The 14,587-nt window shown below is 50.8% G+C and overlaps 1 protein-coding gene across 1 annotated transcript in view; it reads left to right on the plus strand.

Moving 5' to 3' along the window:
* Window positions 1–14,587, plus strand: part of FANCA (FA complementation group A) — a gene marked incomplete at its 5' end in the record, with an annotated part of 32,032 nt that overhangs the window by 17,034 nt on the left and 411 nt on the right. Inside the window, 21 exons of the mRNA XM_083870227.1 lie at window positions 228–332; window positions 1,006–1,148; window positions 1,635–1,705; window positions 2,858–2,957; window positions 3,766–3,965; window positions 4,101–4,197; window positions 4,513–4,689; window positions 5,746–5,819; window positions 6,343–6,471; window positions 6,881–6,947; window positions 7,140–7,306; window positions 7,557–7,662; window positions 8,508–8,567; window positions 8,899–9,003; window positions 9,647–9,759; window positions 10,433–10,574; window positions 11,598–11,660; window positions 12,833–12,938; window positions 13,309–13,384; window positions 13,732–13,873; window positions 14,412–14,501. Of these exons, the coding sequence (XP_083726353.1) occupies window positions 228–332; window positions 1,006–1,148; window positions 1,635–1,705; window positions 2,858–2,957; window positions 3,766–3,965; window positions 4,101–4,197; window positions 4,513–4,689; window positions 5,746–5,819; window positions 6,343–6,471; window positions 6,881–6,947; window positions 7,140–7,306; window positions 7,557–7,662; window positions 8,508–8,567; window positions 8,899–9,003; window positions 9,647–9,759; window positions 10,433–10,574; window positions 11,598–11,660; window positions 12,833–12,938; window positions 13,309–13,384; window positions 13,732–13,873; window positions 14,412–14,501 (2,333 nt within the window). The remainder of the gene's footprint in view (window positions 1–227; window positions 333–1,005; window positions 1,149–1,634; window positions 1,706–2,857; window positions 2,958–3,765; window positions 3,966–4,100; window positions 4,198–4,512; window positions 4,690–5,745; window positions 5,820–6,342; window positions 6,472–6,880; window positions 6,948–7,139; window positions 7,307–7,556; window positions 7,663–8,507; window positions 8,568–8,898; window positions 9,004–9,646; window positions 9,760–10,432; window positions 10,575–11,597; window positions 11,661–12,832; window positions 12,939–13,308; window positions 13,385–13,731; window positions 13,874–14,411; window positions 14,502–14,587) is intronic.

Raw genomic sequence — 14,587 nt, forward strand, 5'->3', positions numbered from 1 at the left:
AAACTCTGAAAACAGAACTTTTTTTGCCTCTCATCTTTATAAACTGAATTCTTCTTTTGCAACTAGGCGTAAACCCATAAATTATTAATAAAATAGCACATTCTGAGGGTAAAAACAAAGCTCTGTGTGTGGCAGACTGACAGTTTGGGGTTTTGTTAGAGCTTCAGGAAAAGTAAATTCTGCTTCTACAGAGATTGCTGAATGCATTTCCTCTCCTCCCTGTCTAGATGACTCCAAAGAAGAGCCCAGCCATTCCAAAGAGCCTTTTGAGCAGCTGAAGGCTGAGCTGACTGAGCTCAGGACTCTGGTTGTGGCCCAGGCTCAGTGGGAAGGTATGAGGGAGCTGCTTCTCTTTGACTGTCCCCAAAGCTGCCTGAATAAAGTGTGGCTGGTGCTGGCCAAAGGCACAGCAGGAGTTACTGCCAGTGCCACCTGAAGCTGGTAATCCCTCAAAGCTGCTAATCCTTCCAGCTATGAATATGTACATTTTAATGTATTTCCATGCTTAATTTGGGGCTTATCTTGGTGATAATCACACCAATCTCTGCTGCCCCACTCCTGGGGCTCACCTGCTGACTCGGAAAAGTCTTGGAAATTTTGGAAAGCATTTTCCTCTCTGGTGTGAAAACTGTCCCTGAGGTGTGTTGGTAATGCTGGGGAAAAAATAATGCTGGGGAAAAAATAATGCTGGGGAAAAAATAATGCTGGGGAAAAATAATGCTGGGGAAAAATAATGCTGGGGAAAAATAATGCTGGGAAAAAATAATACTGGGGAAAGATAATACTGGGGAAAAATAATGCTGGGAAAAAATAATGCGGCTGATGCTGATCCCTTGTGTCCCAGCCAACATTTTTTGCTTAGTGAAGCTTTTACTAACATACTTTTGACTCTGATTGATTAGTTTATGTGGTGCTTGTTCTTGCTGCTGTGGGGGGGTTATAAATGCTGTAAATGTTGTAAATATTTCACTCCTGCTGCCCCTGTCCCCTGTCCCCTCCCCACAGATGTGGCAGCTCAGGCCGCCGTGGTTTCCGAGAGGCTGCGCGGTGTCCTGGGTGACAGCAGCGACGAGAATGAAGCTGCTCCTTTGAATTCCCCAGTCCCAGTGACAGTCCCTGCCCCCAGGCTGGCACCGAGCCACCAGAGTGTGAGTACCATCTGCCTTGGGCTGGGGAACAGCGGGGCTGGGCAGGGGAAAATGCAGCTGGATGGAAGGTGTGAAAGGCTGCTTTGTCTGCCTAGAGTAGGAAATACATTTCTCCTTTTGTGTCCCTTATCCTGCCCTGCACAGACTGTCCCTGTGTTTTAGCCACCTGGAAGTTGCTGCAGGACAGGATCTGGAGATATTTTCTAGCAGAGCAGTCCTGTGATGGGCAAGGCTTTCCTCAACAGCCTTGTCCTGGTGTTTGTTGTGTGCTGGGGTCACTCCTGGCCTGTCATGGGCTTGATTTTCCATCCTTAGTGACAGTGGAGCTGTAGAAATTGTAGTGAATCTCATGAACCAATTTGTTTCCTTGTTTTAGTGTCAGGAAATGTAATATACACAAAGCAGAAAACTCGGTTTAGGTATCCAGCCTGACAATCAGGAGTGTGGGTTTTATTCCAGGTTTATTCCTGGTGCTTTTTATTCCAGGTTGTTGATCTTCTGCTGACATCATTCTGCCAAACCCTGCTAGCTGCTTCCTCTTTTAACCCTCCTGACAGGTAAGATGGGAGTCAAAAAGTAGGAGAACCAAAAGTAGGTGATAACCAGAATTCCAGCACTTGTGCAGGGCTGAGGAGGGACTTTGAGTGTTCAAACCCCCTGTGCCAGGCTGGCAGCTGCAGGTGAAGTGTCTGCACACCAAGAATGAGTGTATATGAGTAAATAAAACTTGTTTCTCCTCTGTTGTTACAGATCCCTTCAGCAAAGTGGCCTTTGGCTCTGCTTTGTGCTCTGTGAGAGGGATTAAACACCCCCCACAAACAGTGCCCGGCTGCTCCAGCCCAGCAACGGGGGATGGCAATGAAACCAACCCCTTTTATCCTGGAATTCCTTCCCCCTGGCAAGGACTGGGGTGGCTTCTGGCCTGGCTGAGGAGGAGAGGCAGCTCTGCCCCTGGGAGCTCTGCTGCTGCTCAGCTCCTCCTCGGTGTAGCAGAGCCTGTAAACATTATGGGCAACGTGTCAGTGGAAAATCACTTTGTTGGGCAACAAGGACGCCGTGCTGGGGAGCTGGCTGGGATCCCAGCTGCCCTGGTGCTCCCCTTGGCAGCCAGGGCATCCTTCCCTCTCTCTGCCCTGGAGCAGATGAATCACTGTCAAAAACCTGATTGAAAAGTCTCTGTGACACACAGGAGTCCCAGGAAATGGTGTCTAAACACAGCTCCCACCCAGTCTCCTCTGAGGATGGGTTATTTCTGTGATCTGGGTGGGAAAATCCCTCCCTGTCCCTGCTTCACAGCACGGCCTTGTCATAGAAATTCCTTCTTGCTTTGTTTTTTTGATCCCATTTATTGTTCTGCCTCTGTTTACCCTGTGCCCCAGGCAGCTCCCCTTGTCCTTATTGTCACCTCAGAGGCCACTTTGGCCTTCTGAGATGACAAGTGTTTGAGATGCCAACAAGTATTTGAGATGCCAACAAGTATTTGAGATGCCATCCATTGTGTGAGGCAGGGCACTGCTGGGGCTGTGTCTGTTGGGGTTCTCTGCTCAGGTACCCCCAAAGTGCCCCTTTCTTTGAGCCTGTGAGTGGAATGATAATTGTGCTGTGTTTACAGCCCAGCATGGGTCAACTCCAGGGTGTTTAAACATCTTTAATTACCTATTCCTGTGCTGGGGATTAATTTAATGAGCCTGTGGTTTCCCCTTCTGCAGGCAGGGCCCGTGCCTCTCCTTGGTGGTGAAGATGATGTGTGGACACAGGAATCTCCTGCCTGCACTCCTGGGCAGGCTCTGCCAGCTGATTTATCATCAGGTCAGTTCTTCCAGCTGGAATCCTGTGGTGCTAAAAGCCATCCTGCTCCATTTCCTGAGCTGGGGGCCATGGGGCTGTCTGTGGAGGGACTTCACTGCCCTCCAGGCTTCCCAAAAATACCCTGGTTTGGTCAAAGAGTATGAAGTTGCCCTCAGGAACGTGAGGAGAATTTTTCCCTGCAGAAATACTACTTGTGGAAGGTTAATGCATTCTGAGACATTTGAACAGAAGCTAAAATAGGCAAGTTTAGGAAAAGGACAAAAGAAAAATGGTAGAATGCTCCATTCCTAAGCTTCCACGTTGAATAATTCAGTTGCAAAAAATTTAAAAATAAAATTAAGGTACTCCTATCTGGGCTGTAGCAGTGCATGGTTTTGTTATTAAATAATTCCTTGGTTTATTTCCTCTACCCTGTGATATTGCAAGGCTGAAAATAAGAGGCTGATAGACTAAATTAGCTGTCAGAGAAGCTAAGAAGCCTTGGAATCCCCAAAATCTGAATTTACAGTGAGTTATTTCAAGTTGCTGCATTACAGAAGCCTCCAGTTCTGCTGTGGGCTGTCTCTCATCTGCTCAATTGTTGCTGCACTGCTGGTGAGCAGAAACAATGTTCTGCTCCTTCACTAAATCTGAGGGGTTTTTCCCCTCAGAAAGGTGTTTTGGTACAAAATGTTACAATAAAAAAGTGAGGTATTACAGTATCAAACATTAAATATTAAAATGTTACACAATGTAAGGATATTACAAATGAAACATTACAAAGTTACCAAAAATATCTTTCCTGCTCTTCACTGATTTTACCTTCCAGGGTCCTTCCCTCGGTGCTGCTCATATTTTGGGACTGGCAGCTTTTGTGATCCACTTAAGTGAATGCAGAGCTCTAATTCCTGGAGTGGAAGCCAATTTTGGGGTTTCTCAGCCTGTTCCTGGAAAGGCCCTTTCTGTTTCAGAGTACTGGAGCTCCTTGCTTGTGTGCAGGACAGAAGAGTCCTTTGCCTTCTGCTTGAGGTGAGGTGGGACATCCACCCCCTCCCTTTTTGGGGAGGTTTTTGGGATGCTGGGAAGGCTCCTGTGGAGGATTTCCAGAGCTCATGGAGGTGGCTGAACCAACCAGACAATGGAGTTTTTCCTTTTCTCTCTCAGGTTTTGCACTGCAGCAGCAGCTTACCTGATGTGCAAGTTTTCATCCTGTTCTCGTGAAGATTTCTGTGCCTTGATTCCTCCTGGCCTGATGAAAAAGGTACAAGGAAAAAGGTTTTGCTGTTATCTGTGGAAAGGTTCAGTCTCAGCCTAATTTTCTGCTGCGGGTGCCTGTGCAAATATCACTTAACACCAAGAAAACAATGTAGAAATACATCTCTATATCACTTAACACCAAGAAAACAGCGTAGAAATACATCTCTATATCACTCAACACCAAGAAAACAGTGTAGAAATAATCTCTGTGCCTTCCCCTCTTGGTGCCTGTGCCTGTTGGGCAGTTCCACACAGGCAGAGGTGGCTCTGGGCCTGGTTCTGTGACATTCTCATGCAGGAGGTGATGTTTTTATTCCAGCTGCAGTTCCTCGTGCCACGGCTGATCTTGGAAGCTCGGGGAGTCCTGTGTGAGGAGGCCAAAACTGCCCTGAGCTGGAGTTCCCTGTCCTGCCCCTCTCTGAACTACAGGAGAGCCAGCCTGTGCTTATGGAGGCAAGCAGGCTTCCAGGAGCTCTTGAAGGAAGAAACATTCCAGGTATAAATCGTTTCCATCACCCAAATTCACCCTCTAATTCTCCCTTTTTTTAGATCTGCCCTTTGCGATTTCCTTATTGCTGATCAAAAGCTTCTTGTAGGAACTTTAATGCCTGAAAGTAAGAACTAAATACCTGCAAAGTCGTCTGACAGCTGAGTCCTGTGGGCTGGGATGTGTGCTCAGTGTTATTTGATGGGGATGATAAGGTAGAAAGAGAAAAGCAGAGCTAAAACTTTTGTGTCCTACTTCTTGGAAAAGCAGGAAGCTTGGCGAGCTATGGAAGCTCAGGAACTGCAGAGCAAAGGCCTGTCCATCACCCTGGCTCCTTGCTATGCTCTCTGTGAAGTGATGGAGAGGCAAATAACTGGAAATCCTTGCTTTTCTGGTGCTTTGTCTAAATGCCAGTGTTCCCCTGAGCCACCTGTGCACCTTGGGTTGCCTGGCTCAAACCATCTCCCTATTCCCTTTGTACCACCCTTGCAAAGCCTCTGATTTGACAGACTCTCTCTTTTTTTTTTTTTTTTTTTTTTAACCTACTTCCTCTCAAACCAGTTTGTCTTTGTGCAGAGGAGTTTGTGGTGTTCCTAGAATGACTCCTTGTGCTTGGCTGGCTCAGTGTCCAGGCCTGGAACAGCCCTGTGTTATAAACCTCTCTTTGATGCTCACACAGCCTGTCTGACTGAGGTGCTTGGCTCATTTCACCTTTATTTCTACTAACACACGTTCAGCCTGGTATCTGGGCTTGGAGGTGATGAGTGTGTTTGGAAATGTCAGAGGGGTGGGTGTGTGTGTGTGAGACAGGCCTTATGGGATTTCCATGGATTTTTGAAAGCCAGAAGGGTTTTAGCTTGATTTTTTTTTTTTTTTTTTTAATAAGAGAAACAGCACAGGAACTTCCTTGGGTTGATGTCTCTTGTTTCATGTCTCTTAATCCATGTGGGATTTTTGTCTGGAGATGAAGTGAAAGTGGGTTTTATGCTGGGCAGCAGGTGGCTGTTCTGCACAAGCTATTTCCCTTGCTGTTCTTCCCTGCTCCTAAATCCTGGCTTTTCCCAGTTATCCTTCAGAGAGTGGCTGCTGATGGAGCTGGAAGTGTGCCCTGAAAAGGACATTCTCTCTGCTTCAGAGAGGTAAGGGCCAAGGGGCTCTGTTGGAAAGGGAATAATCCAAGAGTCTCCCATCAAAACTAGGGAAAAGCACTGAAAATCAGGAAGTAAATAAACAGTTGCTGCAGGATACAAATGCCTGTTGCCAGCTGTGGTTTGTGCCGAGTTCAAGCACTGCTGGAATGAGGTGTGGGAAGGCCAGGTTGGACAGGGCTTGGAGCAACCTGGTCTGCTGGAAGGTGTCCCTGCCCATGGCAGGGGTGGGACTGGATGGCCCTTTAAGGTCATTTCCAACCCAAAGCATCCCATGGGTCTGCAGGCTCACCCTGCATGTGCAGCCCTTCCAAATCCCTTGTCACAAACCCTCCCTGTTTCTGGAAGCCAGAGCTGGGTGGGGTCTGCTGGAGGACTCCTTATGTCTGTTCCTACACTGTGCTTTTATCTGAGCACACATCTCTCATCACTCTTGATGTGTCAGCTTCCCTCTACATCAAGGGAAGGGCACCATTCCAACAGATTTCCCATCCCCTCCTTTTCCACACTGCAGACAGGATTTCCATCACTGGGCCATCTACCAGAGGTACCTCCCTGCACCTTCTGCTGCTGGTGGCTGTGATGGAGACCTGGAGAAGGCGTGTGGGGTCATCATCAATGCCCTCCTGGACTCCTCACAGAGGTATTCCCTTTCTGAGGCTGTGCACTGGGAGCTTGTCCCCTCGTGGGGCTGGGGAAGCCATTCCCTCCTGGTGTGGCTGGAAGGGGGAGCTGGGAGGTGGCCCTGTGTGACTCACCAGTCTGTGCATCTTGCTTTGGGTGGCAGAGGTCTGGGGCTGCAGCCACAGAGAGGCCCTCGTCTGGCTGCCCTTTTTAAGTTGACTTTGAACTCAGGTTTGTGTGGCCAGACAAGCACCAATGCCCCGGGGGAGGTGGCTGGAGCTGGAAAATGAGGAGGGTGGTTGGAGGAGAGCTGCTGCCTCAGCTACAGCTTATTTAAAACACAGTGTTTGAGCTCTGTGTTCATCTGAAGCATCTGACTGTATTTGCTTTCCCCTGGGTGAGTTACCTCATGTGTCCCCTAATTTCAGGCTGGACCAGGGTGGCTGTGGCCAGTCGAGGATGTCAGTGAGCCCTGAGATTCTCTGCAGGCTGCAGGTGATTTCACACTCTAAAGTGGATGTTCAGTCCTTGAACTTGACCTGAGTATTCCCTCACTCCATTCAGCTCTCAGGTGTGGGGGTTGAGAGAGGTTTTTCTTGTTGATCTCTGGCTGCTTCAGAGAAACAAGGAGGGTTTGAGAGCAGGCTGGTGTGTGACCTTCACTGCTTTCCCCACCACCCTGTTCAGGAGCTGGTGCTGGAGCTGAGGTGCAGGCCAAAGCTGCTTCCTGCCTGCTCAGCTGCCCAGAGACACTTCCTGCTCGAGATTCTCCAGGGAAGACTGAGAGGCAGCCAGCAGGGATCTGCTCTGGGAGAGCAGCTGTGGAGGCAGCAGGAGCTGCTGCTGCACAGGAGGTGAGTGCAGGCCTGAGCAGCACTGAGAGGCTGCTGTGTGCAGTGTCCTCCCCTCTGATTCCACAGCAAGTGACAGTGACACTGCACACCATGGGGACAGCTGTGCAAGGGATGCTGATTCCCTGGCACCCCCTGGATTAGCTGTGTTTCTATGTGCCATTTTCCAGCCAGGCTGGTTGTCGCACACCTTCATGGGGAGGCTGATTCTCTCCCTGGCAATAATCTCAATTTTCATTTTTCCCTGCCTAAGGATTCTGGTGGGGCTCCCTGCATCCTCCCTGATCATCCCGTGCTGGAAAGGGAACAGAACAGTGTTGGACTGTGACAGCTTCTTTTGTTTTGTGAACTCTGAGCTGGTAGGTGATTTGATGAGACAAAGGGTGATTGCTCGTTGGTAAATGCTTTAGATAAAGACCTTAAATTTGAATTTAGGGATGGAGGGCATATCCAAACTATCCAGAAAAGGTGTGGTTGCCCCATCCCTGGAAGTGTTCAAGGCCAGGTTGGAATAACCTGGTCTGTGGAAAGTGTTCCTGCCCACGGCCCCTTCCAACCCAAATCATTCCATGATTCTGTGACTTCTGAGTTTATTCATTTGGAATTGTGGTGGCAGTTTACACTATTAAGGGCAAATCCTTGTGAGTCACTTTGTTTGGTGGAGTGGGTTGCAGACAAACCTCCAGCATTTCCCTGGGGGCCTGAAAGGGGCTGAGCATGAGCCCTTCTCCAATCCCTCTGTCATTCAAGGCCTTGAACTGTTTTTCTTTAGAGTGAGATCCTCCTCATCCTCCTGAGAAACGTCCAGAGACATCCCCGCAGCTTTCTGGGAGGTCATTTGCCTTGCAGGTCCCTCAGGACACTGTTTTGTGCTCTGAGGAAAGCTGATTTCTATTTATTCATCCTGACTGGCTTTTCCAGGCCCTTCTGTGCTGTCGTGTTGGGCACAGCCAGAAACCTCTGTTCACCCCAAGGCTGTTAATCCATCTGCTGCTGCCACCCTGGGCTGGTGGGTGCAGGGGCTGTGCAGCTCAGCTCAGTGGGAGTGCTCTGCACAGAAACCACCCTGCTGCCATCTGAGCTGATGGTGCTCAGCATTCACAGGGTGGCTCCTGGTGTGCCAGACACTCAAAGTGCTCTCAGGGAATCGTATTCCAAAGGGCAGCAATGGTGATTTTGTTTCCCTGTCCGTGTTTTCCTGCAGAAGGATGTCTGTTCCAGAGGGTATGCGCTCTCCTACGACATCACAGCTCACTTCTTCAGGGTAATGCTGATTTATCCCTCTGCCTCCCTGCTCAGAGCTTTCCTCCTGACACACGAGGTGTCCCCTTTGTACCCTCCCTTTGGGAACTCTTGATGTAATTCCGAGAAGAACAGGAAAATGAGGGGGAGCAGCAGGAGGAAGTAGTGGTGGAGGTGAATTTTAATACAATGCAGCAAAGCTGGTGGGGGAAGGAGCTGTTGGCACACGTTTCTTTTGCTGAGCCGTGCTGACCCCTACAGTTCTCTCTGATTAGTTTACACACGCTCAGCGAGGGATTTGGAGCAGCAGAGAGGGATGTGTGGAGCCATCCTGGTCATTTGTGCTCTTCCAGGGCCTGCTGAATGCCAGCCTGGAGTGTGAGGATGCAGCAGAAATGGTCAACGAGGCTCTGGCTGCGTGTCAAACCAAGTGTCCTGTGATGCTCCTCTCTGCAGCGGTGACTGATCTCATTTTGCTTCTCTGCTTCTGGGAGAAATCCAGCACCAGCTCAGAGAGCTTGTGTTAAACATTATCCAAGTGTCTAACAGTCAACAGAAGCTCTTAAAGCTTTGGGAGATTTGCAGGGTGTTTTGAGCCCCTGGTATCACTGATCCCAGCTCTGGGCTCCTGGGGGTGTTGCCACAGGGGCTGTGTCAGAGTGGGGAGCTGGGGGGCTTGTCCTGGTCTCTGATGCACTCTGTGGGCTGGTTGTTACATCACAAGCAACCAAAATGCCCCAAAATCCCAGGTTTTGTTGTCTCTCCTGTGTGTAACTCCTTGTGTGCAGTTTTACACAGAGATGCACATTTTGGTGGATGTGTTGAGTGTGGCCATCACCCTTGTGGAACAGTTCTTTCATTCTGGCTGGTCCTGCCAGAGGAGTCTCAGGGCCCCATGATGTGAGCACAGTCACAACTGACCCTCTGCATTCCCAGGATGTGAAATTTCTCCCATTTCTGATGTGTGCATGTACAACTTGGGCTTTTTTCACTAATGAGAGAGGAAAAACCCCTTTCTCTGGGTTACCTGGCTGTATCTGACTGCAACCAACCACTGAGCACCCCACTGCTAATGCTGCTGGTTTCCATCTTTGTCCCTAGCTTTGGTGGCCAAGGCTGGAGCCAGTCCTCTGCTCTCAGTGGAAGAGACTCTTTGGGGCTCCACTTGCAGAAGAGCTGGACAGACTGAGGGGCTGGCACGGCTCAAGTACCAGGTGTGTGTGAGGGATGGGCAGGGAGGATGGGATGCTCTCCTGGGCTCAGGCTTGCAGGACAGCTCTAGACTCCTCTGTAGGGCTTAAACTCAAAGTGGGTTGTGATAATGATTTAGTCTGGCCCTGTGTGTGATGTGGGTCAGAGTGCTGTCCCATAAGGAAAAGGGAATTTGGGAGGCAGAGTCCTGGGTAGGCAAAGCCTCAGCACGGTGTTGAGTCATTCCTGGGAGCTGCCACACCCTTTGTTCCCTGGATTTGGGGGATCTGGGCTCCTGAAGCTGCTCACTGGCTGCTTGCTTCCTTCTTTACCTCTCCTTACACTGTCAGTGCCCTGCAGCTTTTCTCCAGAAGCTGGGAATTTATGTAAGAATCTCCTTGCAGGTTGTGGCAGGTGATAATCACAGGCTTCTGTAGTGTAGAGTTACTGCCTGTCCAACTGCTGATAAAAGAGTTTTGAGAATGCTTCTGTCTGCTTTTAGACTTTGGCTTTTTTACAACTGTCTCCATGTAGCATCAACTACAGGGAGAACAAAATGAAGAGAATGATTTAATTTTTTGTCCCAGTCACAAACTTACACCTTTGCCCAAGTCCCCCATTTCCCCCTCATTTGCAGCAGCACTTTTTTCCCCTTTTTTACCTGCAAACCCATGACATGTTTGTTCTGTTTCCCAGGTTCCTCTGTTCGGGGGCAGCTTTCCCTGCCTCTGACCCCCCTTGGCTCTCAGCTGCCTTCCTGCATGGGGCCATCCTGCAGCAGCCAGCACGAGGAGGAGGGAGAGAGGCACTGCAGAGGCTGGGGACTGACTCACAGCAGGCAAGGCTGGGTGCATTTGGTGTGTTGAAAACCAGAAACAGGAGGTCTTTAACTGAGAGAAGCTGTCCTGAGATAGTGCTGCATCCCTGGTGATCCCCGTTGGGAAATCTTGCTGGTGGATAGTTGATAAAAGGTGGCTGTAAATTGCCTGTTGCTAAATTCTTATCCTGAAGGCAAACTTGTTCCAAGTTTAAACTTTTACCTCAGACTCTGGCTCCTGTGAAGTCTGGGAGGGCTGTTCAACAGCTGCTTTATAAACTGAGGCTGGAGAGAGCCCTGCAGAGACAGAGAGCTCGATCTGAGGCGTGCCAGGATCCCCTGTCCCTCCAACAACAGCAGCCCCTGTGGATTTTAGCTTGGGCAGCTTGGCTGGAAAGTTAAGGAGACACAGGAAGTTTGTGAGACAGCAGGGCAGGCATTTTAAGGGCTCTGGGAAGTTGTGCTGGGATTCCCAGAGACAGATTTCCTGAGGGTTTTCCCAAGTCTGGTCCAGGAAGTGACTGCGCCTGTCACCTCAGTGCAAGGGGAATTCTCTGGAGGGCTCTGCTGAGGAGGAAGCTGGGCTGCTGCCCATTCTGGCTGTTGATTTTCCAGGGAAGAGCCGGGGTCAGAGCTCAGTAGGAGTGTCCCTGTGCCAGAGGCTCACAGGTGACAGTGCTGAAGAGGAACCTGGGCACTGTGTTTGCTCTGGAGGTTTTATTGCTCCAGGCAGCAGCTCCTCTTCCTGTGGGATTGACTCCTCCACTGTTTGTACTTGTCTGGAGCCAGAAGCTGCCAGTCTGGTGTCACTGAGGACACTTGGCACACAGGGAATAGCTGCAGCTTTCACCTCAGAATTCCTGGAGGGTACCAGGGGGAGTGAGAACCGTGGGAGGGCTGGGGGTCACTGGGGTCCCAGCAGGTGAAACACTCTGTGCTTCATCCAGGTCCACTCTGGGAATGTACCTGGTGAAATGTTTATATTCACCAAGTTCCAAGTCACCACTGCAGGCACAACTAACAGGCAGCCTCTTTTCCTTGCAGCTCCTTGTTGCTCTGTTGTTCTTCTCTCTGCTGGATCTCATCTCAGCCAGAATAGCACCAAAGGTGAGTTCAGCCCTGAGGGGATTCTCATGACACTGGATGTGTCTCATCAGCTTGGTTTGCTGCCGAAAAATGCTTTGTAGCAGCACTGGGAAGGCTGGGAGCTTGTTCTGCCAGGAGGAAGGGATCAGCAACACCCCAGACAAGGCTGCTGAAAGCCCTTCTGTTCCCATCAGATTAAACCTTAGTCTTCCTCTCCCTGACCTTATCTCCCCTTTCACTACTTTTATTTCTCCTCCTGGATGATTTACTATTTTCAGTTTCCTGTTCAGACTTTGCACCTCCCAGGTAGTGCAGGAACCTCCTATCTCACTCAGCTTTAGTGTAGCATCTCACATCTGTCAGATGATGTTTTTCCTCAGGCTGGAATGTGGTACTTCATGGGAGAAGAGCTGCCCAGGAAGGAGGAACATTAGTTTCCAAATGGTTTAATGCTATTTAGTGAAGGAGCAAAGATGACAGGCTGCTTCCAGCAGCTGCCTGCCCTGAGCATCCTGCTGCCTGTGAAGGCTTGTTTCTGTCCCTTTGCTGTCACCTCAGCTCTGAAGTGCAGCCATTTGGGGAGTCACCTCACAGATGGGATCAGGGAGCACATTCAGGGCAAAAATAACCATTTGGTCTCAGTCTGCCCGTGGGAGAGTCTGGGGGAAGAGCCAGGAAAGAGAGAAGATTCTTGTGCAGACAGAGCTGGGAGGTTAATCCATGTGAAATGAGTAATGAAAAAAGAAACCCCACAATAATCCCAAGACGTGTTGTCACTAGAAATGTTAGAGGGGACAGAAGCTGCTCCAGTGGGGTGGGTGCAGGATGTGCAGTGGTCTCTTGGTTAATCCAGGCTGGATGGGGCTTGGAGCAACCTGGTCTAGTGGAAAGTGCCCTGCCCATGACAGAGGGGTGGAACTGGATGATCTTTAAGGTCCTTTCCAACCCAAACCACCCACGATGCAGCTTTCCCCTGTCTCAGTGGGGCCCTCTGGTGGGCAGGTTTGGTGAGGCAGACACTGCCTTGCTCAGTGGGGAATCCCTGGGGGAATCCAGGTGAGGGGAGAGACTTGGGGTAAATTCCCAAGGTCCTTTAGCAGAGCACTTCATGTGCAGTCTCCTGTGGGGGTTTCTTTCTGCTTTGATGCGACCACAGCCCAAGGGAAATGAGACCTCTCCTTTCTGACACCCAGGAAGGAGTGGATTTTCAGACTTCTCTGGAATGGTCCCTGGAGATCCTGCAGTGCCTGGAAGAGAGGGGCACCTCCTGGCCACTTCTCTTCCATTCAGCAGAGAGAGGTGAGTCCTGTCCCCAGGGGGTGGAAGGACAGGTGACCCATCCCTTGGGTTGGAGTGTCCCTGTGAGAAGGAGCTGCTGGGCCTTTGGGAGAAGCACAAAAAACATTTGTGTGAAAGCTGAGAACGTCCTGCTTCTCTCCCAGAGTATGGCAGACCCAACTGAAGATCAGGAATGACTGAACTCAGTCTTGTTCCTGCTGGCAGAGAAAGCCTGAGGGGACAACTTGCTTCCCTTTCTGATCACCACCCCCAAGTACCCATATTTATTGTGGGCTGGAAGGAAACTGTGCAGCCCCTGTGCTGCTCCACAAGTGTGAAAGGTGACGTGAGGCCCTCAGGAGGTGCTCAGTGCCTCTCCCTGTCCTTGCAGACCCTGGGAAGTGCCGTGTCCTGCACAGCGCGGCCTCTGCCCAGCACACCCGGCTCCTGCCCCTGGCCTTCTACAGGTGACTCCTGCTGGGCTGGGAATGAACCAGGGGGGCTGTGGGTGAGGGTTGGGCATCCACAGCAGCTGGCAGGGAGGTCACAGCACTGCTGGCCTGTGGGTGAGCACCTGTAGGTACCTCTTATCAGGACAGAACACCTCGTCAGGGCACGGTGCTGTTTGAGGAGCCCTGCACCTTTTGCTAAAGAACATTGCTAGAAGTGTCCCTGCAGCCCTGTGCTCCTTCTTGGGGTGGCCCTGCATGCAATGGGGCTCAAATCAGACAGGGCAGAGCAGCAGCTGTGTTTGCCCTGTGCCTGTGTGTGTCCCATCACCCAGAGCTGACAGAGCCCATTGTGACCCCTCCAGCCTCACCCCCTCCTTCCAGCGGGAGCTGCTCCGGAGGGAGCCGACCTTCCTCAGGGTGGCGCTCCAGATGTACATCCAGCTGCTCCAGCTCTTTGTGGAAGGGGAAGTCCTGCCACAGTCTGATCAACGCCCCACAGAGCACGTAAGCAAAGCCTGGACTATTTTTTTCTCCTATCATGGACTTTCAGAATGGTTTGGGTTGGAAATGACCTTAAACCTCATCCTGTTTCACATCCTGCAATGGGCAGGGACACCTCTCATTATCCCAGGTTGCTCCAAGTCCCATCCAACCTGGCCTTGGATACTTTCAGGGATGGGGCAGCCACAGCTTCTCTGGGCAACCCATACCAGGGCCTGTCCTACCCTCACAGAGAAAAATTTCATCCTAATATCCAGTCTAAATCTACCCCTCTCCAGCTTAAACCTCTTGTAACCAATCCTATTCTTTAGCTCATCCCCTGCAGCAGCACTTGCAGCATTTCTCTTGCTCCCACCTTCCTGTGCAGAACAGAGGGGGCTTGTGCAGGTTCCTCATCCCCTGGGGCAGAGAGGAACTGCCAGGGCTGCTCCCAAACCCTGAACAGCCCCTTGCCCTCTGTGCTGTGACAGCCTCGGCTGTGGGCTGGTGGCTCCTGTTTCTCTTCTGAGGGTGATGTTTCTCCTCCATGGCTGTTGTGCAGGATCCCCTGGAGCTGATCTCTGCAGCCCGGCGGTTCCTGCTGGGAGCCATCCCGCACTGCCCTGCCCAGAGCTTTGGGAACATGCAGCCGGTACGTGCAGTGTTCTCCCTTTCCTGTCGGTGTGTGAGCTGGGAGTGCTGCTGCGGCTCCTCGGGCGCTGATCCCAGACCTGTGCC

This window comes from Zosterops lateralis, assembly GCF_965231275.1.
Source record: "Zosterops lateralis genome assembly, chromosome: 12".
NCBI classification, from domain to species: Eukaryota; Metazoa; Chordata; class Aves; order Passeriformes; family Zosteropidae; genus Zosterops; species Zosterops lateralis.